Consider the following 25,843-nt stretch of genomic DNA (forward strand, 5'->3'; position numbering starts at 1 on the left):
CTATTTTGCTATGAAAAGTTATAATATGTTGTAATGATGAAAAGGAGTTCAAAAATGTGGTATGAGTTGTTATCATGTGTTGAATATATTGTGTGTTGTTGTAGTTGTTTATATGTTGTGTGATAATTTATTATGAGTTGAAAAGATGTATGTTGTAATTGTAACACTCCAAATTTTTTTACTAGTACTACGAATAATTATTATTTATTTTTGTATTGATGAAAATTATTTCCTTATAATTATTTTGATTAATTAAATGAGTTTGATTAAATTTTTAAAGGTTTTTAATATTAATCATTTATGAAAATTATTTTGTATAATATTATTAATTATGATATTTTGTTATAATTATTATTTGAAGAAAATCATGTTTTAAATTATATTGATATTTTATTTTAATTTGATATATATATATATATATATATATATGTTATTTATTTATTTATTAATTAGCAATTCTGGATTTTCATAGCTCAGGAACGGGCCGTTCCACTTTGGGAACGGGCCGTTCCAACTCAATCATGCATGGGAAAAATTTCAACCTAGAACGGGCCGTTCCAATTCTGAAACGGGCCGTTCTGGATGTGGTTTTTAAAGAACAAGGTTTTTACTTAGAATGGGCCATTCTGTTTCTGGAAACGGCCGTTCTGTTTTTGGAACGGGCCGTTCTGTTTTTGGAACGAGCCGTTCTATTTTTGGAACGGGTCGTTCTGGGAGAGGCTTTTGTACATGTTCAATGTGCCCAAAATGGGCCGTTCCGGATTCGGAACGGGCCGTTCTGCCTGCGGCCTAATGCCTATAAATAAAGCATTTTGCACTCTCTAAAACTCAATTTTTTTTCATTTTCTAATATTTTTCCTCCTTCCTCTCTGAAGACGAGAAGGAACCTAGAGGGGCGACTAACAAGATTTGGCTCCTGCTTATCGAGGTAAGGGGAGAGTGAGAAACGTCGCTCTGGGTGTGGGATTGTATGCTGGGTAGTGGGATTGGTTCCCAATCCTGTGTTGTTGTATGTCATATTTTTCTTGTATATTCCAATTACTTAATTAATATGCGTGTATGAATAGAAACTTTATTGTATGTCATATTTTTCTTGTATATTCCAATTACTTAATTAATATGCGTGTATGAATAGAAACTTTATTTAGGCTATGATTGTGGAATTTGGTACTTCTATGAGTTCCTACGGGAAACCCTAAGGGAGTGCATTAGTGCTTATATGAGTAATTATTAGAAACTATTAAAATATTTTAATTCAATTATTTTATTTATTTATTTTGATATATATTGATTCTTTTTCTTTCATTTATGATATTTTTTAAATATTTATTTTTGTAGTTTATATTTAGTAGCAGTTTATTTACTAATTTTTTCTTTCATTTTGGTACACATTTTCATATAATATCTTTTATATTACTTTATTTTATTTTTATTATTAACATTTTTATATATAAAAAAATATTTTGAAAAAGTTTTGGATGAGAGATTGTAACATCTCAAGTTTTCTAAATTATTAATAAGATATTTTAATTAAATAAATAGGTTTTATAATTATATTAAAGATTTTTTTAAATGGCTATGATTACTTTTATTAATTAAAGAAAGATTTATAAAGTTATTTGTTATTATTAGGTATATTATTATATTTTATCTAACATATTTTGATTAGATATTATAACTTGATTATTTTATAGATTTTAAAAATAAGAATGTTTTAAGATAAGAAAAATAAAAATTTTAAAATTATATTATTCGAAGAGATATTGTCCTATGTATTTAAAGAAAAATAAAGACTTTAAAATTATTTATTTGAAAAGATATTGTCTTATATATTTAAAGGAAAATAAAGATCTTGAAATTATTTGTTTGAAGAGATATTATCTTGTGTATTTATATATAATATTTTGAATGGATTAATTGGGTTAGTATTATATTCTGAGTGATATTTTGAAATAATAATAGTTATTATTTACTTATTTTGAAAATAGTGAGAAATAATTAATTAGGATAATAATATATTTTTTGAGAGATATTTTAAGATAATAGTTTATTATCTATTATTTCAAAGATATATTTAATTGTTTTTGATAAATTATAAATGTCATAGTAGAGTTAGGGTTACTTCACTTTACATTATCATTAACTTGTGTGTGTTGCCTAAGGAGAATAGGAAGAAGAGACAGAACTCATAGGAGAACATCTCGAAGATTCATGTCTTTCATCAAGCTTTCATCGAGGTAAGAAGGAAGTGAGTAGTCTCACTTTGGTCATGGGATATATGTTGAGTAATGTGATTAACTCCAATCCTTTCTCTATTTCTTGTATTGTATGAAGGGGGTTTTTCTAATGAATTGCGTTGTTTTTTTTTTTTTGTCTTCTATAGGACTTTTTGTTGTTCTATTTGATATTGTATAGTTGTATATGTCTCCCATTTCATGATTGGACCTATAATTGTAAAGTTTAGATTATTTGTGGGTTCCTGTGAAAACCCTAAATGGTTATTGTGTGAGTAGTTAATAGGAATATGTAATTAGAACATGAAATTGATGTTCGATTTGAATAATTGTTGATATAATAGAGTAGCAGTAAGCTTTAATTGTGATTTTTACCAATTGGATTGGAAGAGAGAGTTTGATATGAGTTGTGTCAGATTCCAAAAATTCTAGTATAAACATACATTGGTATTTATCTAATTTATTAACTAATGAAATTGAGTTCTGATTGTTGAGTTAGAAAATAGACATTTAGAGATATAATTTAGACTCAAAAATCACTTAAAAATGTTAAGCAATTTATGTGAGTTAAAAGATAAACCTTTTATTTTGTAGGCGAAATGAAATATGTGTATGTTATAAGTCTTTCAAATAGACTTAAATGACAAATTAAGTTTTATAATCTATATAAAAGTTGTAGCTTTAGATGTTAGATTTTAAATAACATTAGAATCACTTAAAAAGGAGGTATAGAACTAAAATTATGATCAAATTAGTGAATGGAGGTCAAATTGTCAAGTTTAGGTTGAAACGTGATAGGAATTAGAGATAATTGTCTTATCTTTCTAATAAAATTCTTTTGGTAAGGATATGAAAGATTACAAAAATGTTCACATGAGAATTGAAGATAAGTCCTCGTGTTTCTAACTATCCCAACCCTTCCCCACCCAACCACTAAACTAATCCTTGTGGTTATCTCTTTCTAATAAAATTAAAATCAACTTGATTATATATATATATATATATATATATATATATATATATATATTTAGATGGGACGTTTGGATCACACCATGTATTAGAAGGTTATTTAAGTTGTGAAAATGTAGTTTGTAAGAAGGATGATAAATACCTTTATTTTTTAAATGTTTGATTTTATGAATGATTTGACATATTTATATCAATATTTAGGAATAATGAATTATGAAATATGGTAGAAAATAATTGTTAATAGGTTATGATGTAAGTTAATTGTTAATGATTTGAGATGTCCTAATGATAATGACATCAAAGGACTTCATGTATGACAGTGATGAAGTTGCTAAAGTAGTTTAATTTTAGTTCCTTCATAATTTAATATTTATGATAAATGTAATTCATTCTACCTGTATGATTTTGAATTTATCTATTGTATTTTAGGTTATTCAATTCAGGAGGGATCCATTCAATAACTCATGATCTATATCAAATCTCAACGATCCAATCATTGAATTTAAAGTTCTTAATACACAGATCAAATTTGCAAATTTTTAAAAAATTTGAAAACCATTTCATACTTTAGTTGGATCGTTGAGATTTGATATAGAGTATGAGTTACTGAACAGAGTAAGTCTAAGTAGACTTACTCCTGGAGTAAACGGATCCTTCCTCTATTCAATTATTCAATATATTATGTGTTATAATGTGGGGGTAGTTAATGTTACAGAGAATGTTGGAACTTTTGGGGGGAAGGAAGTTTTTGTGGAGCTTCTTCCCTTTATACTATTAATAGTTTATTATCTATTATTTCAAAGGCATATTTAATTGATTTTGATAAATTATAAATGTGATAGTAGAGTTAGGGTTAACTCACTTTATATTATGATTAACTCGTGTGTGTTACCTATGGTGAATAGGAAGGAAAGACAAAGCTCATAGGAGAACATCTCAGAGATTTATGTCTTTCATCAAGCATCCATCGAGGTAAGAGGGGAGTGAATAGTCTCACTTTGGTCATGGAATGTATGTTGAGTAGTGGGATTGACCCTAATCCCTTCTCTATTTCTTGTATTGAATAAAAAGGGTTTTCCCAATTGATTGCATTGTGTTTTTCTTGTCTTCTATAGGATTTTTTTTATTGTTCTATTTGTTATTATGTAGTTGTATATGTCTCCCATTTCATGATTGAACTTATAATTGTAAAGTTTAGATTGTTTGTGGGTTTTGTGGAAACCCTAAATGGTTATTGCGTGAGTAGTTAATAGAAATATGTAATTAGAACATGAAATTGATGTTGGATTTGAATAATTGATGATATAATAGATTAATATTAAGCTTTAATCGTGATTTTTACCGATTGGATTGAGAGAGAGAGTTTGGATATGAGTGGTGTCAGATTCTAAAAATTCTAGTATGAACATACCTTGGTATTTATCTGATATCCCGATTAATAAAATTGAATTTTAATTATTAAATTAGAAAGTAGACATTTAGAGTTATAGTTTACACTTAAAAATCACATAAAAATGTTAAACAAGTTATGTGAGTTAAAAGATAAATCTCTTATTTTATGTGTGAAATGAAATATGTGTATGTTATAAGCCTTTCAAATAGACTTAAATGAAATAATTAAGTTTTATAATATTTATAAAAGTTGTAGCTTTAGATGTTAGATTTCAAATGTCATTGGAATTACTAAAAAAAGAGGTCTAGAACTCAAATTATGATCAAATTAGTAAATAAAAATCAAATTGTTAAGTTTAGGTTAAAACATTAGAATTTTGTATTTTTTAAATGACATAATTAGCTCTTAAAATTAACATAAAAATTGGAGATAATGATATTATCTTTCTAATAAAATTAAGATCAACTTGATATTCAATATATATCATGTGGGCAATGTTGGAACTTTTGGAGGAAAAGATGTTCTTTTTTCCCTTTATATTATTATCTATACTAATCTATAAAAGGAATATCTTTTTGACTAACCACTTTAATCTTTACTTTTTTTAATCATTATACCCTTTTATTTTAAAAAATTAAAAAAATATTTTTAATTAAATTTAAGAATTTAAAATTAATAAATTAATTATAATACCAATTAATTTAATATATTTTTATTATTTTATTTTTATTTTTATTTTATTTTTAATAAAGGCATGATGAAGTGTCACCAACTAGTTAATAGATAACAGCAGTTGAGGAATTTTTATTCACCTAGCTTTGTCACCGGTTCTCTCGTTACTTCTCGTTAGCGCCGCTGCCGTTTTCATGTCTCTGCCACTGTTGCGCTCCATTCTCCGGTGTCAAATTTAGGTATACTCATTTTCTCTCTTATTCTACTCTACATTATATTTCCCTTGCTTCAATTCATTCACCTTCTACTGTTCACGTAGTCACATCAGACCCCTTCTTAGTGGCTGCCAAGTCAGCCCTAACCTAGACCTAAACCTAAAACGAAATTGGGCCCATCCACAATACAAGTCTGACCCAACTCCAACTCCAATAAAATGGAGTAAAAACTGAAAATAAATGCTGAGGTGGAAAATGGTGCAGTAGTGACATGGTAGATGACGTGGCAGATGATGTGGCAGCTCCACTTGAAGTCCAGAAATTAATTCCAAGCCCAGATAATTATTAAACTGCCCTGAAAATGAAATTTGGAATAATTAGATTCAGAAAATTCAAATTAGTTAAAATATGAATTACTGGTCTAATTAAAGCCCAAATAGAAAACAATGCAGAATATAAACAATTAAGCACAAATCAGAGATTAAAATAAGTACAGAAAGGTAAGAAAATAGGGTAAAATAATGACTCATCAAATTCCCCCACACTTAGCCTTTTGCACTCCTGGGAAAAATCAAAAAGCAGAGCAAGGAACAATTCCAAAGACAGCAAAGAGAGTGATGCAGCATGAAGAAACAAAAATAAGAATACACACAAGAAAACAAACAGATTTACACAATCCTCAATGAATCCTGGGAAAAGAAAAGGAGTAGACAACATCTAACACACAAAGATTCAGAGAAACCAGATACTTATGGAAATCATCCAAGCATTTCAAAACATGGCAAGACAATCAATCAGCTCAAAAGGTGAATCAAAAGCAAAAAAACCTCACAAGATGCACTATATCACTGTATCTCTCAAGTGTCTAGGCAACTGTATACTCTCAAAGCACTCATGAAAAACAAGCAACAAATAGACTTGGAAAGCCTCTAAAATCAACACCCAACAAACATGCACATAAGGATCAAAAGGTCTTTTTAGGGTTGTAATGAGGCTAAGGACAGGGTAGAGGAAAATATATGGGATAAGTAACTAGAAACCAGAGGAACTAGAGGAGCAATGGGGAATAAGTCAAGAATGCGCACAAGAAACAAACCCAAAAACCTCTAATGACCTCTATGATGATGAATCCTCTTTCTCTTGCCTTAAACAACTTCTCTTTTTCATTTTTTTATATAAATTATTTATTTTATTTTATTTTATTTTATTTTTTTTGAGTATGAACAGTACATAGTGAACAGTACACACGAAAATTTGAAATGAGATAAGATAACATGCAAAGAAGTAAAGTGTACAGCATAAGGGATCAACTAGCCAATATACATCATCCAATGAAACTTACACACACCCACACTTATTCAAGAACTTATTCCCAAAACAATTCCAAAGCTCCAAAACTCCCTAAGGTTAAGGTAATCATGGTTTTTCGCTTAAGGCTTGTAATCAGCTTCAAACAAAAAGGGGAAATAGGCTCAACAGGGGTTATCAGAGGAGTTAATTCAAGGTAGGCTTATTTGGCCAGAGGCTTATTTGAACAAAAATGCCTTAATCATATCCAAACATGCATGTGAATCAAGAAGTATCAAATAGAGTCAAGATAAGGCAACTGTGCAAGCAATCAAGAGGCATAACACACAAGAAAGAATAGAGAGTGGCTTAAATCCTCACACAGGGTATATTTGTCACAATTAAAACAACCTCTCAAACCTCAAAATCATCTTTCCAAGTAGAGAAAAACAAGGATTTCAAACCATATAGTATCAAGAAACTCCTATCCAAGAATGAAGTAAGTGCCTACAAACAATCAAAACCCAGAAATCACAGAGAAACATGCAAAGCTGTACAAAACACCTAGACATAAAACCTAAAATAACAAATAAACCCTAAAAGCATGTAACGAAACCAAAACAGTTCCCCCCCACACTTAAATCACACATTGTCCCAATGTGGCCCAAACAGAAGATCAGAGCTATCAGAACAATCAATAAATCTGGACAAGTGCAATAAAAGTAAAGAAGGAGAAGGGGAAAGAAAACTCCCTAAGTCATGGTGGGAGAGTAGCAGGGTCAAGCAGAGACGTCTCCTTTACAACAACATCCAACAAAGATGGATTGCTGAGGAAAGGCTTCAGACGGTGCCCATTAACTTTGAAGCTCTTGTCTGTGGATTCACTTTTGACCTCAACTGTACCATAAGGAGAAACATTAGTAACAACAAAAGGTCTAGTCCACTTAGAACGTAACTTACCACCCATGAGTTTGAGCCGAGAATTGTACAAGAGAACTTGCTGGCCAACCACGAAGTCCTTCCTAGCTATCAAGCTGTCATGGAACTTCTTGGTTTTCTCCTTGCAGAATTTTGAATTCTCGCAGGCTTCCAAGCGGATCTCATCAAGCTCATTTAGTTGCAACCTCCTTTCCTCACCAGCCTGATCAATGGAGAAGTTGTAGGTCTTCACAGCCCAGTAGGCTCAGTGCTCTATCTCCACAGGAAGATGACATGCTTTGCCAAAGACAACTCGATAAGGAGACATCCCTATGGGTGCTTTGTAAGCAGTCCTATGTGCCTAGAGAGCATCCTCTAGCCTATTGCTCCAATCTTTTTTGTTGGGTTGCACAATCTTCTCTAAGATCCTCTTGATCTCCCTATTTGAAATCTCAGCTTGCCCATTAGTCTGGGGGTGGTAGGGTGTAGAAATTCTGTGCACTACCCCATACTTCTTGAGCAAAACTTGCATAGATCTGTTACAAAAATGGGTGCCTTGATCACTAACAATAGCTCTAGGCACTACTACAATATGCATATTCTACATCGGTTCTCGAAAGCTATCTACATCGGTTTTAGAACCGATGTAGAATAGACCGATGTAGAAAATGTATAGTTTTTTACATCGGTTCTGAAAAACCGATGTAGATTTAAGCATAAATCTACATCGGTTCTCCAGAGAACCGATGTAGATTGATTTTTTTTTTTTAAAAAAATCATGCTTAAAGGAATTCAAGCTGTCATTCACCTCCCTCATTGCTCCATATCATTAAAGGAATGCTTTAATTATGACAGGACAAAAACTTCCATGTCATATGAGTAATGATGGCACTCAATTATTTTAACAGTCAACAACACATTGCCTACACATTAATAAAGGGGGCTAAATCTTAAAACTAAATTGACACGTCTTATTGTAGTTATGAAGAATGAAGAAAGAAAATTCTAACCAATTAATTAAATAGATGCATCTTCAAAACCAATGTGGAACATAAAGTAAAAAAGGCTTAGCCCAAGACAAGTGAACATCCAACATACAGATTAACAGGCATATTAAAGCATACAAGCATTTCAATTTTCAAGTTCAACCATCCACTAAACTCTGGAAGGATTTCAACACTTGATATGAATTAGTTTAATGTCCACGCTAATAGGACGATGTTCCTACAGTTTATTATACAAAACATGGCATCTGTATATATCTTCACGGCCACAAGTTCTGTACAAAAAAGCATTGGACCTGAATGATCGCATTTTACGGACTCGTGGAGCACGCGGCATATCCATGAACAATGAATTAGTAAAGAATGCAATCCTTCTACGTGCTTCAAGGTTAGTTGGAATCTCAATGGCAGATTCCTTCACCGTCAAAAGTAAATAAAGATGTCTAATCTGAAACATCCATAATTATTCATAAGTTATAGAAGTGCCTGGAAACTCAATAATAATGAAAAGTATATAAAAGTAATTATTGTAATTAATAATAATAGTAATTACCTGTTCCTCCCATTGTGCTGTAACCACTGGAGGGAATAGTACAGCCGGTTTTGCATCTGTACCAGCAAAAAGTTGCCTTCCACTTCCAGTAGCCCCATAAGCAAACACGGTGGCATTGCATCCACTGAAGATCCCCGGAACAAAGGGACTAACTTCTCTGCAGAATATCTGACCCACGTTGTTATCTTCTTGCCCAAAGAAGGACTCCAACTGGTAGCATTCATTCCGGCTAAGGCAAAACGAAAAAAAATAGAAACATTGAGAACCCCACATGGTGAAAACCAAAACTCATCTAGAGAAAAGCCCAAAGGTGGGAACTTTATGAGACCTGGATAGTGGGTCTTTGAGATAAATGGCAACCTCGTCCTGTGGAGACTCGAAATCTTGGTCGAGGACGGAGATGCATGAAATGGGGTCGCCGTTTCTTGATGAGGTTTCGTGTGCAAGGAAGGGCCTGACCCCGACGATGACCCTCACCTTGGAAACTGAAATGGGGGTGCAAGATTTCAAGGGTTTTGGTGTAGATGACCCTCACCAAGTTTGAGAAATGAGATGATTAGATGAATGATGATGCTTCGAGAGTCTAGAGTTCTTTTGGAGGGGGGAAAGGTTGCTTCGAGAGTGGAGGGTTCATCAGGGAAAAGCTTCAAATATTACATCGGTTCCTGATGTAGATCTCTTTACATTTTAGAGTTATTTACTAAAATGCCACCGCGTTTTGAATATTACATCGGTTCTACTCATAACCGATGTAAAACACTAAATATTTACATCGGTTTCAAAAATAACCGATGTAAATATCACTGCATTTGATTTCTACATCGTTTTTATTAAAACCGATGTAGAATTGACGACGTAGAACATTCTCTTTCTAGTAGTGAGGTACTCCAAACCTGCAGAATATGTGAGATCTAACAAAATCCACAACAACCCAAGCATTATTAGTTCTGGTGGGTTTGGCTTCCACCCATTTTGAAACATAATCAACAGCTAAAAGAATGTAGGAAAAACCAAAAGAAACAGGAAAGAGACCCATGAAATCAATACCCCAGACATCAAACACCTCACATAATAGCATGGGCTGCTGAGGCATCTGCTATCTCCATGTAAGGGATCCTCCTGCTCGCTGACACTGCTCACAAGTGCTACAAATCTTCCACGCATCTCTGAAGATGGTGGGCCAGTAGAAACCACAATCGAGCACCTTGCGAGCTATCCTCTGAATGCCTAGATGGCCACCTGGTGCAGAAGAGTGACAAAATTGCAGGACTGAATCGATCTCATGATCTGGTATGCATCTCCTAATGACCTGGTCACTGCATAACTTCCACAAATAGGGGTCATCCCAAATATAATGCTTAGAATCACTCTTAATTTTATCAATTTGAGCTCGTGATGCTAAGGGAGGAAAAACAGAAGCAACTAAAAAATTAACAATATTTGCAAACCAAGGGGTGGTAGAAGCAGAAACAGAAGAAACAGTTAACAAATTTTCATCAGGAAAATTATCCTGGATGGGCAAGACGTCAGCACTATCCTCAGCTCTCTCAATCCTGCTGAGATGGTCTGCCACTAAATTCTGAGCTCCACTCCTGTCTCGTATATCCAGATCAAACTCCTGGAGCCAGAGCATCCACCTGATCAATCTGGGCTTTGACTCAGCCTTTTTCAGTAGGTACTTCAGAGCTGCATGGTCAGTATAGACAATAACACGAGAACCAAGCAAATAAGATCTAAATTTATCAAGAGAAAAAACAATGGCCAGAAGCTCTTTCTCTGTGGTAGTGTAGTTTGCTTGGGCAGCGTCCAAAGTCCGGGAAGCATAATATATCACTCTGGGCAACTTGTCAACTCTCTGTGCCAGGACAGCTCCCAATGCATAATTGGATGCATCACACATCAGCTCGAATGGGATTGTCCAATCAGGTGCCTGAATGATTGGAGTGGTGGTGAGTGCTTCGTTGAGGCAGTCAAAAGCCTATTTACACCTGTCATCAAAAACAAAATCAACATCTTTTTGTAGCAGATTGGATAGCGGAAGGGCCTTCTTCCTAAATTCTTTGACAAAGCGCCTATAGAAATCTGCATGGCCAAGAAAAGATCGAACCTCTCGCACGCAAGAGGGGTAAGACAACTGTGAAATAACAGAGACTTTTGCAAGATCTACTTCTATGCCCTTACTAGAAATAATATGCCCTAAAACTATACCCTGTTCAACCATGAAATGACATTTCTCAAAATTAAGAACAAGGTTAGTCTCAATGCATCTATTCAGAACTCTATCCAAACTATCCTAACATGCTTCAAAAGAGGATCCATATACAGTAAAATCATCCATAAACACCTCTATGCAATTTTCAAGAAAATCAGAAAAGATACTAAGCATGCACCGCTGAAAGGTACCAGGGGCATTGCATAGGCCAAAAGGCATCCTCCTATAGGCAAAAGTACCAAAAGGGCAGGTGAATGTGGTATTCTCCTGATCCTCAGGAGCAATATGAATCTGAAATTAACCACAGAACCCATCAAGAAAACAGTAATGAGATTTACCTGCCAGATGCTCAAGCATCTGATCAATGAAGGGAAGAGGAAAATGATCCTTCCTTGTTGCTTGGTTGAGCTTCCGGTAGTCAATACAGACCCTCCAACTGTTTTGCACTCTAGTGGGGATGAGCTCATCCCTCTCATTCTTCACAACAATGAGGCCTGTCTTCTTGGGGACCACCTAGACCAGACTCACCCATTGACTGTCTAAAATAGGATAGATGATCCCAGCTTGTAGAAGCTTGGTCACCTCTTTCTTCACAACTTCCAAAATGATAGGGTTGAGTCGCCTCTAGGGCTGTCCCACTAGTTTAGCTCCATCCTTCAGTAATATCCTGTGCATGCATGTGGATGGGCTAATGCCAGGAATGTCTGCCAAGGTCCAACCAATTGCCTTCTTATGCTTTTTCAGAACCTGCAACAATTTCTCCTCTTGAACAGCATCAAGGGAGGTGGAAATGATCATTGGCAACTTCTCATCATCCACCAAGTAAGCATACTTGAGGTTCTCCGGTGTGGGTGCTGGCTGAACATCAGAAGGAACCAAAGAAGGGAGAAGTGGTTCCGCAGCCTGTACCTCAACCTGCAAGTCAGATTCTTTTGTACTTCCTACAACATGGTTAGTGCATTCTGATTATATAAAATCAAGAGCAAGAGGTACAACACCCAAAGTGTCAAATTCAGATGCCTCATAATCAGTTTCACATTCAGATTCAGACTCAATGCATGAAAGGCAGCTATACAAATCAAGTGAAAATGAATGCTTCTTAGCATGAGAAGAATAAAAATCATGAATGTGCTCATCAAGTATATCATCAATCAATTCAGCACGAAAAACAGAATGAGCTTCAGAAGGAAATTTCATGGCATCCAAGATATTAAAATGAACAGCAATATCACCAAATTCCATAGACAAGGTGCCAGCATAAACATCAATCTTGGTCCGGGCTATTTTAAAAAATGGTCTGCCTAGAATGATTGGGACAAAACCATGGGAGAATCCGTCCTCCATATCAAGCACATAAAAATCAGCAGGAAAAATTAGTTCACCAACCCGAACCAAGACATCCTCTATAAAACCTGTGGGGTGGGCAACACTCCTATTAGCCAACTGAATGACCACATCCGTAGGTTGCAAAGTACCAAGAGACAGAGAATTAAAAATAGACAAAGGCATGACATTAATTGAAGCTCCTAAATCAAACATGGAATTTTCAAATTTATTGTTACCAATAATGCAAGGTACACAAAATGTACCTGGGTCCTTACACTTCTCAGCAATGTGTGGAACATATTTACCTATGAGTGCTGAGACGTTTTTGCCCATGCTGATTCGCTCATTACCCTTCAGCTTCCTCTTGTGGGTGTACAAGTCTTTCAGGAACTTAGCATATCTGGGAATTTCACTACTACAAAAGTACTGTTCTACATCGGTTCTGGAAGCTAATTTACATCGGTTATAAAACCGATGTAGAACAAACCGATGTAGATTTGCGTTCAAATCTACATCGGTTGTCAGAAAACTGATGTAGATTTGCGTTCAAATCTACATCGGTTGTAAATAAAACCGATGTAGATTTGAACGCAAATCTACATCGGTTATACCAAAAACCGATGTAAATGTGCATTTAAAAAAAAATTAATTATTTTTTTAGATTCTTTCTGGGTTACCTGTATAAACATATTTCATTCATAGTATAATTTCAAAATCTAATTATTGAGGTCCAGTTAGTTTCCTGAATTAGAGGTTATCAGATACAATAACTACTCTAATAAAGTTATATATAACTTTGAATTCCATTTTAAAAGAAGACAAAACAGGGTATTCATAATATACACGCAAATTCTGCTGTCAGATATCTCTGGAGGAACAAAATTCCTTACTGATTTACATCTCTGTAGTTAATAATCCAATAGAAAGAATCTTATTAAAGTTGAACAAAGTAAAAAAAAATAAAAGAAAGCACAATTAGTAATTTGTCAAGTGGAAAGAATTTTAGCCTTCTAATGCTACCTAGCTCTAGGTAAATACATATCTACAGAGTCTCGAAATAGGACCGGAAAGAGGAGAAAATTGACTGACTGGCTAAAACAACAATCATTCCAACGACTTGAGAAGCCAAAGTTGACACCAGTAGAAGAACCAAACTCAGAATTATCTTTTTCTGCTATCATCATCTTCCAATCTGCCAAAATTGTTGTTTTCAGTCAACACTTTCCTAGCTGCATGTGTCCAGATGTTCTTCAACTGGTTCTCTTGCAAAGGCTTAATCCAATAATCACACGCCCCATTTGCAACGGCCTTCATTATTGAACTCTTATATCAGCAGACATCACTGCACATTGCACTTGATAAGTGAATCAAGTTTAAAACCTATCTATACACACAATAATTTAAAGAACAAGTTTAATTACACACCGATAACAGGAATATCCTTCTTGACATGCTGAAGGAATTCATGGCCATCCATGTGTGGCATGTGAAGCTCTATAAGTATCACATCAACGGAACCACTGCTTTCCCTCACAAGATTCAAAGCAAACAGAGATTCAGTGCATATGATAACTGCACACAACATAGAAACTATATCATTAACCCAAAAAGATTAAATCTTTGTCCAAGAAATAGTGAACAATTAAATATGATGTATGTATCTAACTTTGATATTGGAGTCCAACGCAGATTTTCTTAATGAACTCAAGAACTGTGGGGTCATTATCAATTGCAAGGACCCTAAGACTAGTTGAGAATTGAGAAGCCTCAGAGGGGATTTCGGCCATTGCTCAGTGTGTGAATAAACTCGTTCGGCAAATACTTGTGAGACAAGTTGGAGAAGGTATGCAAGTGAAAGAAATTGGAGATTGTGGTTTGTTATGTATTGGTGGTTAATTTTGATTTGTGTTTCAAATTCAAATGCACATACCTCGGAAGAAGGCATGGCCTGGCCCTCTCAATTCTCCTCTTGTACTCCCTCTCCTGACTTAGATAGTACTCCATCCTCTCCTTGTCGGTCATGTCAGCGTCCATCTCCACGGGCTTCGTCTGCTGCATCAACCCAACGTTGATGCACCGAAAGGCATACGCACTCTACCACGTGCTCTCGCTGAAGGAGATGGTCACGCTGATTGACCCGTCGGGGTTGGTCCTCCCTTCCAAATCCATCTTCTCGAACATTCCAGAAGTCGCTAGGGTTTCCAACTCCTTCTGAAGTTGCGCCTTCGTGTAAACCCCGCCTGGCCTCAGCGACACCATCTCGAAGAACGAATCCTCCGTCCCCACCTTCGTCCTCCAGCTCTGATCGAAGAACGAGATGTCTGACACCTTGTACTTCTTGAAGCCGCTCATCTTGCTTAGCTGAACCACAATGTTCGCGGGAAGCCCGTGCGAGTCCCACTCCTGCGACTGAGACTCGTCGGCCACTACGCCGAACATCCTCTGCCAGAACCCCCCGTGCTCTCCTCCTCCGCCGCTGTTGCCGCCGAACCATCCTCCTTCTCCGCCTCCGCCGCCGCCCCACCTATAACCAAAAGAGGGAGAAAAACCCAAACTTCTCAAATTTTTAAACCAAAGGCTAAGCATTTGAGTGTTTCAGAGGGTTTCAGAGTGTTTCAGAGGCTAAGCATTTGAGTGTTTCAGAGGATGAGCATCTGAGTGGGCGCGCTGGGGATGAATTTCTAAACCCCTTCTACATCGGTCAACATTAAAACGGATGTAGAATAACTAACTAAATACAATTCTACATCGGTCACTTATATAACCGATGTAGAATTGTTTATATTTACATCGTTTTCTATATTAATCGATGTAAATATTGTTATACATTCAAGTTATTTACATAATTGCCACCGCATATTTATTTTACATCGGTTTTTAGGTAACCGATGTAAATTTGGTGACGTAAAATACTTATTTTCTAGTAGTGTTTGCTTGATGGCATCCGACAAAGGTTTGTTCACCTCCACCTTCTTGAAGGTCTCCAATATCTCCTTATCCACCTCTTCCATCTTTTTGCTTGGAATTGATTTTGGTGGAAATGGAAAAGGGATAGGAGGCTGATGTAGATCATCACTGCGTGCACTGGAAGAAGGTCCACCTGCATGAAAATTTTTGCTACTACCTATATGGCCCTCTTTCTCAAGTGTAGGCTCAGGTGAAGGTGCAACAGCTGTAGGTGGTGGTATGTCAACTTGTTTGCCAGACCTCAAGGTGATGGCACTCACATTCTTCGGATTTTGCACAGTTTGTGAAGGTAGCTTGTCTGAATTTTGGGATTGTGCCTGATTGAGCTGAGTTGCCATTTGACCCATTTGATTTGTCAAACTTTGAATGGAAGCTCTGGTCTCTTGTTGGAACTGCATGTTTTGAAGAGTCATCTGCCTCACCAGCTCCTCCAATGAAGGCTCAGAAGAAGTAGAAGATTGAGCTGGTTGGGTTGCAGGTGCAGGAGGAGGTCTCTGTTGAGGAGGCTGACATGTAGAACTTGAGGGATTATTCTGGAAAAGTGGTGGATTTTGCTGCTATTGAGGGTTTCCCCACCTCAAGTTAGGATGATTCCTCCAACCAGGATTGTATTTATTGGAAGACAGATCATAATTATGTTGCTGGTGTGGAGGTCTGTTGTTGTAAATGTTTGTTGCATATGCTTGTGGGGCGTCAGGACCTGTAGAAGAGTCTTGCAAGGAGGGACAAGCATCTGTTGGATGACTAATTGAAGTGCAGATGCCACATACTTTTGCTGGTGGTGGAGCTGATTTTTGATTTGCAGCCAGTTGTGAAACCAAGGTGGTGAGAGCATCAATCTTACTCTCCAGCTTTTTGTGTTCAGTGGAATCTGAGGCTACCACATCATGCACACCCCTCACAACTATGGCATCACTCCTCATATTGAATTGTAGTGAGTTGGACGCCATTTTTTCAATCAACCCTCTAGAAGAAGCAAGTGTCATATCTCCTAAAGCTCCTCCACTAGCTGTATCAATCATGCTTCTATCCATTATGTTCAACCCCTCATAGAAATACTGCAATAATAGCTGCTCAGAAATTTGATGGTGAGGGCAGCTAGCACACAGCCTCTTGAATCTTTCCCAGTACTCATATAAGCTCTCCCCTGTGAGTTGCCTAATTCTAGAATGTCCTTTCGGATTGCAGTGGTCCTGGATGCAGGGAAGAATTTTTCGAGGAACACTCTCTTCAAGTCATCCCAGCTTGTTATTGAACCAAGAGCCAGGTAATACAACCAGTCCTTGGCAAGATCCTCCAATGAAAAAGGGAATGCCTTTAGGTAGATGTGATCTTTAGGGACATTAGGAGGCCTCATGGTGGAACAAACTATGTGGAACTCCTTGAGATGTTTGTGTGGATCCTCACCTGCACGACCATGAAACTTAGGCAACAAATGGATTAGTCTAGTTTTAAGCACAAAAGGGACATCTTCCTCAGGATATTGAATGCATAGACTCTCATATGTGAAATCAGGTGTAGCCATCTCCCTAAGAGTCCTCTCACGGGCTCCATTATGTTCACCCATATTTTCTGTTTGGCTTGAATCAATCTCAGATGCAACACTTACACTATGACTATGACTATGACTAACACTATCTAAATATGGAATGATATGTTCTCTAATTAATCTATGGAATGTCCTATCAATCTCAGGATCAAATGGATGCAAAAAATCAGGGTTACTCCTAGTCATGCACTACATGAAACACATGCATGAATAGTAACCGTGGACAGTAAAAACTACCACAAAATTCATTAGAATTTTCATGCCAATTTGGAAACCCTTAAAACTAATGCACCAAAATCATCCTTAAATCATTAGAAACTACCACAAAAAAGTTGAGAACAAAATTCAAAGCCTAGGTATTTTAATTACCTAAGAAAAGTTTGAAAAAATATGGCCCTAAAACTTCAAAATTAGCAAAGAAATAGTAAATGACGTTTTTTTGACAGTTCCCTGAGGTCACACCGCCTCTGGATTGTGGGTTTGATAGATCTATTAATTCTACACAAAATGAAAAAAAAAGTTTGCCTAATTCTGATAACCAGAGCCCAAGTTATGGCCCTTTGAAGTTTTGCTGAATTTTTTTTTTAAATTTGTATCTCCAAATTTTGACCAAACTGGGTGCCCTAGCTATTTTTTTCACAAAATATAGGTTTAAAGAAGTTACCACAAAATAATTTAGGCAAAAATAACAAGTCTAACTATCAAAACCAAAAATCACAATCAATTGGAAAATTGCTACTATACATCACTATATTCACATGCACCAGAATTGCACCAGAAATGCACTAGTTGAAACTCAACAGAACAAACAATGATTTTAGCACACCAAACAAATGGAATCAATATACTTGGTCACAATGGCCTATCAAATGCAATAAAGATCAGCTATGCCAAACACATACACCAAAACCAAATTCGAGTTATTGTTCCATTGGTTTACTGTTCATTGGTTCTCTCTAATTCTTCATCTGACTTACTCGCTACACCTTGGGAGACTAATAAAAAACACAAATACACAACATAACATGTAATGACACACAAAAATCCAAGCACCAACTGATACACAAAATTCATACAAAATTGAAACACAAACTAATACACTAAAACTGATACACTAATAAACTGATACACTAACACACTGATACACTAATACACTACACACATAACATAACAGAGATCTAAAACACGAAACACACAACAAAACACAACAAGAACAAATAACACACAAACAAAAAGCCTCTAACAGGAACTGATGGTCCCCGGCAACGGCGCCAAATTTGACCGAAGCCGTATCCGGTCAAATAAATACAATTAAATGTAGTACAAGGAAGTGACTCCTAGGTCGTCTCCCAAGGACCGTCTTTTACTATTAAAGGCTTAAACGCATAGGGGGGGTTTGTTTTCAGATTTTTAGTTGGTGACACAATAAAACAAAATAAACAGTAGGTAAAACGGATTGGTTCCCTGCTCAGATTGCAACTCTTTTATCCCTGGTCCTCAAAAGATTTCTCTGTTTATAACTTAATCCTTGTTCCATCCGAGTTAACCAACTAAGCAAAGATTAACTCAAGATTTCCCTACACGAATTAAGCAAACGTATACAACATTAAACCTCCCCACAAGATTAGGTTAAAACATTAGAATTTTGTATTTTTTAAATGACATAATTAGCTCTTAAAATTAACACAAAAATTAGAGATAATGATATTATCTTTCTAATAAAATTAAGATCAACTTGATATTCATATATATCATATGATGTATTCAATATATATCATGTGGGCAATGTTGGAACTTTTGGAGGAAAAGATGTTCTTTTTTCTCGTTATATTATTATCTATACTAATCTATAAAAGGAATATCTTTTTGACTAACCACTTTAATCTTTACTTTTTTTAATCGTTATACCCTTTTATTTTAAAAAAATAAAAAAAATATTTTTTAATTAAATTTAAGAATTTAAAATTAATAAATTAATTATAATACCAATTAATTTAATATATTTTTATTATTTGATTTTTAATAAAGGCATGATGAAGTGTCACCTACTAGTTAATAGATAACAGTAGTTGAGGAATTTTTATTCACCTAGCTTAGTCACCGGTTCTCTCGTTACTTCTCGTTAGCGCTGCCGCCGTTTTCATGTCTCCACCGCTGTTGCGCTCCAATCTCCGGTGTGAATTTCAGGTATACTCATATTCTCTCTTATTCTACTCTACATTATATTTCCCTTGCTTCAATTTATTCACCTTCTATCGTGCTCCTTACGTCATAAATGCTGTTTCCAAATACCAAAGAAAAAACACACATTTAATCCTCTTTTATTTTTACTCATCTTTCTCTTTCACAGGCTTCTTCGCCGTTTTCTCGATGAAAAAAATGGTAACACAATACGACATCAAATTCGCCGTTCACCTCATCAGCAACCACTTCGACAATGTCGTCTCTGTATGTAACTCATTTTTCTCTCTTCATTGATTTTCATTCAATTCAGTTCATTAACATTCAATTTTTTCATGTGTGTGTATGATCGAAGCCGTATCCGGTCAAATAAATATAATTAAATGTAGTACTAGGAAGTGACTCCTAGGTCGTCTCCCAAGGACCGTCTTTTACTGTTAAAGGCTTGAACGCACAGGGGGGTTTGTTTTTGGATTTTTAGTTGGTGACACAATAAAATGAAATAAACAGCAGGAAAAACGGATTGGTTCCCTACACAGATTGCAACTCTTTTATCCATGCTCCTCAAAAGAATTCTCTGTTCATAACTTAATCCTTGTTCCATCCGAGTTAACCAACTAAGCTAAGATTAACTCAAGATTTCCCTACACGAATTAAGCAAACGTATACAACATTAAACCTCCCCACAAGATTAGGTTAAAACATTAGAATTTTGTATTTTTTAAATGACATAATTAGCTCCTAAAATTAACATAAAAATTAGAGATAATGATATTATCTTTCTAATAAAATTAAGATCAACTTGATATTCAATATATATCATATGATGTATTCAATATATATCATGTGGGCAATGTTGGAACTTTTTGGGGAAAAGATGTTCTTTTTTCCCTTTATATTATTATCTATAATAATCTATAAAAGGAATATCTTTTTGACTAACCACTTTAATCTTTACTTTTTTTAATCATTATACCCTTTTATTTTAAAAAATTAAAAAAATATTTTTAATTAAATTTAGGAATTTAAAATTAATAAATTAATTATAATACCAATTAATTTAATATATTTTTATTATTTTATTTTTATTTTTATTTTATTTTTAATAAAGGAATGATGAAGTGTCACCTACTAGTTAATAGATAACAGCAGTTGTGGAATTTTTATTCACCCAGCTTAGTCACCGGTTCTCTCGTTACTTCTCGTTAACGCCGCCGCCGTTTTCATGTCTCCGCCGCTGTTGTGCTGCATTCTCCGGTGTCAATTTTAGGTATACTCATTTTCTCTCTTATTGTACTCTACATTATATTTCCATTGCTTCAATTTATTCACCTTCTAACGTGCTCTTTACGTCATAAATGACACAATTAGCTCTTAAAATTAACATAAAAATTAGAGATGTTGGAACTTTTGGAGGAAAAGATGTTCTTTTTTCCCTTTATATTATTATCTATACTAATCTATAAAAGTAATATCTTTTTGACTAACCACTTTAATCTTTATTTTTTTTTAATCATTATACCCTTTTATTTTAAAAAACAAAAAATATTTTTTAATTAAATTTAGGAATTTATAATTAATAAATTAATTATAATACCAATAAATTTAATATATTTTTATTATTTTATTTTTATTTTTATTTTATTTTTAATAAAGGCATGATGAAGTGTCACCAACTAGTTAATAGATAACAGCAATTGAGGAATTTTTATTCACCTAGCTTAGTCACCGGTTCTCTCGTTACTTCTCGTTAGTGTCGCCGCCGTTTTCTTGTCTCTACCGCTGTTGCGATCCATTCTCCGGTGTCAATTTCAGGTATACTCATTTTCTCTCTTATTCTACTCTACATTATATTTCCCTTGCTTCAATTCATTCACCTTCTAACATGCTCCTTACGTCATAAATGCTGTTTCCAAATACCAAAGAAAAAACACACATTTAATCCTCTTTTATTTTTACTGATCTTTCACTTTCACAGGCTTCTTCGCCGTTTTCTCTCTGAAAAAAAAGGTGACACACTACGGCATCAAATTCGCCGTTCACCTCATGAGCAACCACTTCGGTAATGTCGTCTCTGTATGTAACTCATTTTCTCTCTTCACGGAATTTAATTCAATTCAAATCATTAACATTCAATTTTTTCATGTGTGTGTATGATCGAAGCCGTATCCGGTCAAATAAATACAATTAAATGTAGTACTAGGAAGTGACTCCTAGGTCGTCTCCCCAGGACCGTCTTTTACTGTTAAAGGCTTAAACGCACAGGGGGGTTTGTTTTTGGATTTTTAGTTGGTGACACAATAAAATGAAATAAACAGCAGGCAAAACGGATTGGTTCCCTGCTCAGATTGCAACTCTTTTATCTCTGGTCCTCAAAAGATTTGTCTGTTCATAACTTAATCCTTGTTCCATCCGAGTTAACCAACTAAGCGAAGATTAACTCAAGATTTTCCTACATGATTTAAGCAAACGTATACAACATTAAACCTCCCCACAAGATTAGGTTAAAACATTAGAATTTTGTATTTTTTAAATGACATAATTAGCTCTTAAAATCAACATAAAAATTAGAGATAATGATATTATCTTTCTAATAAAATTAAGATCAACTTGATATTCAATATGTATCATATGATGTATTCAATATATATCATGTGGGCAATGTTGGAACTTTTGGAGGAAAAGAGGTTCTTTTTCACCTTTATATTATTATCTATACTAATCTATAAAAGGAATATCTTTTTGACTAACCACTTTAATCTTTACTATTTTTCATCATTGTACCCTTTAATTTTAAAAAATTTAAAAAATATTTTTTAATTAAATTTAAGAATTTAAAATTAATAAATTAAATATAATACCAATTAATTTAATAAATTTTTATTATTATATTTTATTTTTATTTTATTTTTAATAAAGGCATGATGAAGTGTCACCTACTAGTTAATAGATAGTAGCAGTTGAGGAATTTTTATTCACCTAGCTTAGTCACGAGTTCTCTCGTTAGTTCTCGTTATCGGCACCGCTGTTTTCATGTCTCCGCCGCTATTAAGCTCCATTCTCTGGTGTCAATTTCAGGTATACTCATTTTCTCTCTTATTCTACTCTACATTATATTTCCCTTGCTTCAATTCATTCACCTTCTAACATGCTCCTTACGTCATAAATGTTGTTTCCAAACACCAAAGAAAAAACACACATTTAATCCTCTTTTATTTTTACTCATCTTTCTCTTTCACAGGCTTCTTCGCCGTTTTCTCTCTGAAAAAATGGTGACATAGTACGACATCAAATTCGCCATTCACCTCATCAGCAACAACTTCGGCAATGTCGTCTCTGTAAGTAACTCATATTTCTCTCTTCACGGATCTTAATTCAATTCAGTTCATTAACATTCAATTTTTTCATGTGTGTGTATGATCGAAGCCGTATCCGGTCAAATAAATACAATTAAATGTAGTACTAGGAAGGGACTCCTAGGTTGTCTCCCAAGGACCGTCTTTTACTGTTAAAGGCTTAAACGCACAGGGGAGGCTTGTTTTCGGATTTTTAGTTGGTGACACAATAAAACGAAATAAACAGCAGGTAAAACGGATTGGTTACCTGCTAAGATTGCAACTCTTTTATCTCTGGTCCTCAAAAAATTTGTCTGTTCATAACATAATCCTTGTTCCATCCGAGTTAACCAACTAAGCGAAGATTAATCCAAGATTTTCCTACACGAATTAAACAAACAACCTCCCCACAAGATTAGGTTAAAACATTAGAATGTTGTATATTTTAAATGACACAATTAGCTCTTAAAATTAACATAAAAATTAGAGATAATGAGATTATGTTTCTAATAAAATTAAGATCAACTTGATATTCAATATGTATCATATGATGTATTCAATATATATCATGTGGGCAATGTTGGAACTTTTGGAGGAAAAGATGTTCTTTTTTCCCTTTATATTATTATCTATACTAATCTATAAAAAGGAATATCCTTTTGACTAACCACTTTAATCTTTACTTTTTTTAATCATTATACCTTTTTTTTTTTAAAAAATGAAAAAAATAATTTTTAATTAAATTTAAGAATTTAAAATTAATAAATTAGTTATAATACCAATTAATTTAATATATTTTTATTATTTTTTATTTTTATTTTTATTTTATTTTTAATAAAGGCATGAAGAAGTGTCACCTACTAGTTAATAGATAACAGCAGTTGAGGAATTTTTATTCACCTAGCTTAGTCACCGGTTCTCTCGTTACTTCTCGTTAGCGCCACCGCCATTTTCATGTCTCCGCCACTGTTGCTCTACATTACCCGGTGTCAATTTCAGGTATACTCATTTTCTCTTATTCTACTGTACATTATATTTCCCTTGCTTCAATTCATTCACCTTCTAACATGCTCCATACGTCATAAATGCTGTTTCCAAATACCAAAGAAAAAACACACATTTAATCCTCTTTTATTTTTACTCATCTTTCACTTTCACAGGCTTCTTCGCCGTTTTCTCTCTGAAAAAAATGGTGACACAGTACGGCATCAAATTCGCCGATCACCTCATCAGCAACCACTTCGGCAATGTCGTCTCTGTATGTAACTCATTTTTCTCTCTTCACGGAGTTTAATTCAATTCAGTTCATTAATATTCAATTTTTTCATGTGTGTGTATAATCGAAGCCGTATCCAGTCAAATAAATACAATTAAATGTAGTACTAGGAAGTGACTCCTAGGTCGTCTCCCAAAGACCATCTTTTACTGTTAAAGGCTTAAACGCACAGGGGGGTTTGTTTTCAAATTTTTAGTTGGTGACATAATAAAACGAAATAAACAGCAGGTAAAACTGATTGGTTCCTTGCTCAGATTACAACTCTTTTATCCCTGGTCCTCAAAATATTTCTCAGTTCATAACTTAATCCTTGCTCCATCCGAGTTAACCAACTAAGCGAAGATTAACTCAAGATTTCCCTACTCGAATTAAGCAAACGTATACAATATTAAACCTCCCCACAAGATTAGGTTAAAACATTAGAATTTTGTATTTTTTAAATGACATAATTAAGTCTTAAAATTATCATAAAAATTAGAGATAATGATATTATCTTTCTAATAAAATTAAGGTCAACTTGATATTCAATATATATCACATGATGTATTAAATATATATCATGTGGGCAACGTTGGAACTTTTGGAGGAAAAGATGTTATTTTTTCCCTTTATATTATTATCTATACTAATCTATAAAAGGAATATCTTTTTGTGTAACCACTTTAATCTTTACTTTTTTTTAATCATTATACCCTTTTATTTTAAAAAAATTAAATTTTTTTAATTAAATTTAAGAATTTAAAATTAATAAATTAATTATCAAACCAATTAATTTTTTTTTATATTTTTATTATTTTATTTTTATTTTAATTTTATTTTTAATAAAGGCATGATGAAGTGTCACCTACTAGTTAATAGATAACAGCAGTTGAGGAATTTTTATTCACCTAGCTTTGTCACCGGTTCTCTCGTTACTTCTCGTTAGCGGCGCTGCCGTTTTCATGTCTCTTCCGCTGTTGCGCTCCATTCTCCGATGTCAATTTCAGGTATACTCATTTTCTCTCTTATTCTACTCTACTTAATATTTCCCTTGCTTCAATTCATTCACCTTCTAACGTGCTCCTTACGTCATAAATGTTGTTTCGAAATACCAAAGAAAAAACATACATTTAATCCTCTTTTATTTTTACTCATCTTTCTCTTTCACAGGCTTCTTCGCCGTTTTCTCTCTGAAAAAAATTGTGACACAGTACGGCATCAAATTCGCCATTCACCTCATTAGCAACCACTTTGGCAATGTCGTCTCTGTATGTAACTCATTTTTCTCTCTTCACGGATTTTAATTCAATTCAGTTCATTAACATTCTATTTTTTCATGTGTGTATGATCGAAGCCGTATCCGGTCAAATAAATACAATTAAATGTAGTACTAGGAAGTGACTCCTAGGTCGTCTCCCAAGGACCGTCTTTTACTGTTAAAGGCTTAAACGCAAAGGGGGGTTTGTTTTCGGATTTTTAGTTGGTGACACAATAAAATGAAATAAACAGCAGGTAAAACGGATTGGTTCCCTACTCAGATTGCAACTCTTTTATCCCTGGTCCTCAAAAGATTTCTCTGTTCATAACTTAATCCTTGTTCCATTCGAATTAACCAACTAAGCGAAGATTAACTCAAGATTTCCCTATACGAATTAAGCAAATGTATACAACATTAAACCTCCCCACAATATTAGGTTAAAACTTTAGAATTTTGTATTTTTTAAATGACATAATTAGGTCTTAAAATTAACATAAAAATTATAGATAATGATA

General features: G+C 34.3%; 1 protein-coding gene across 1 annotated transcript; it reads right to left on the reverse strand.

Annotated features, from left to right (window-relative positions):
• Window positions 1–10,341: 10,341 nt before the first annotated feature.
• On the reverse strand, window positions 10,342–14,570 carry LOC145954683 (uncharacterized). Its single transcript, XM_083069367.1, has 13 exons — window positions 14,450–14,570; window positions 14,209–14,355; window positions 13,830–13,975; window positions 13,627–13,685; window positions 13,047–13,183; window positions 12,844–12,983; window positions 12,451–12,552; window positions 12,097–12,372; window positions 11,887–11,970; window positions 11,649–11,795; window positions 11,353–11,454; window positions 10,694–11,223; window positions 10,342–10,561 (listed from the first exon to the last, which is right to left on the reverse strand). The coding sequence occupies exons 1-13, from the start codon at window positions 14,568–14,570 to the stop codon at window positions 10,342–10,344; spliced, it is 2,211 nt and encodes a 736-aa protein (XP_082925493.1).
• Window positions 14,571–25,843: the final 11,273 nt, after the last annotated feature.

The sequence above is a fragment of the Cajanus cajan genome, chromosome 2 (assembly GCF_000230855.2).
Source record: "Cajanus cajan strain Asha chromosome 2, NIPB_CcT2T_4, whole genome shotgun sequence".
NCBI classification, from domain to species: Eukaryota; Viridiplantae; Streptophyta; class Magnoliopsida; order Fabales; family Fabaceae; genus Cajanus; species Cajanus cajan.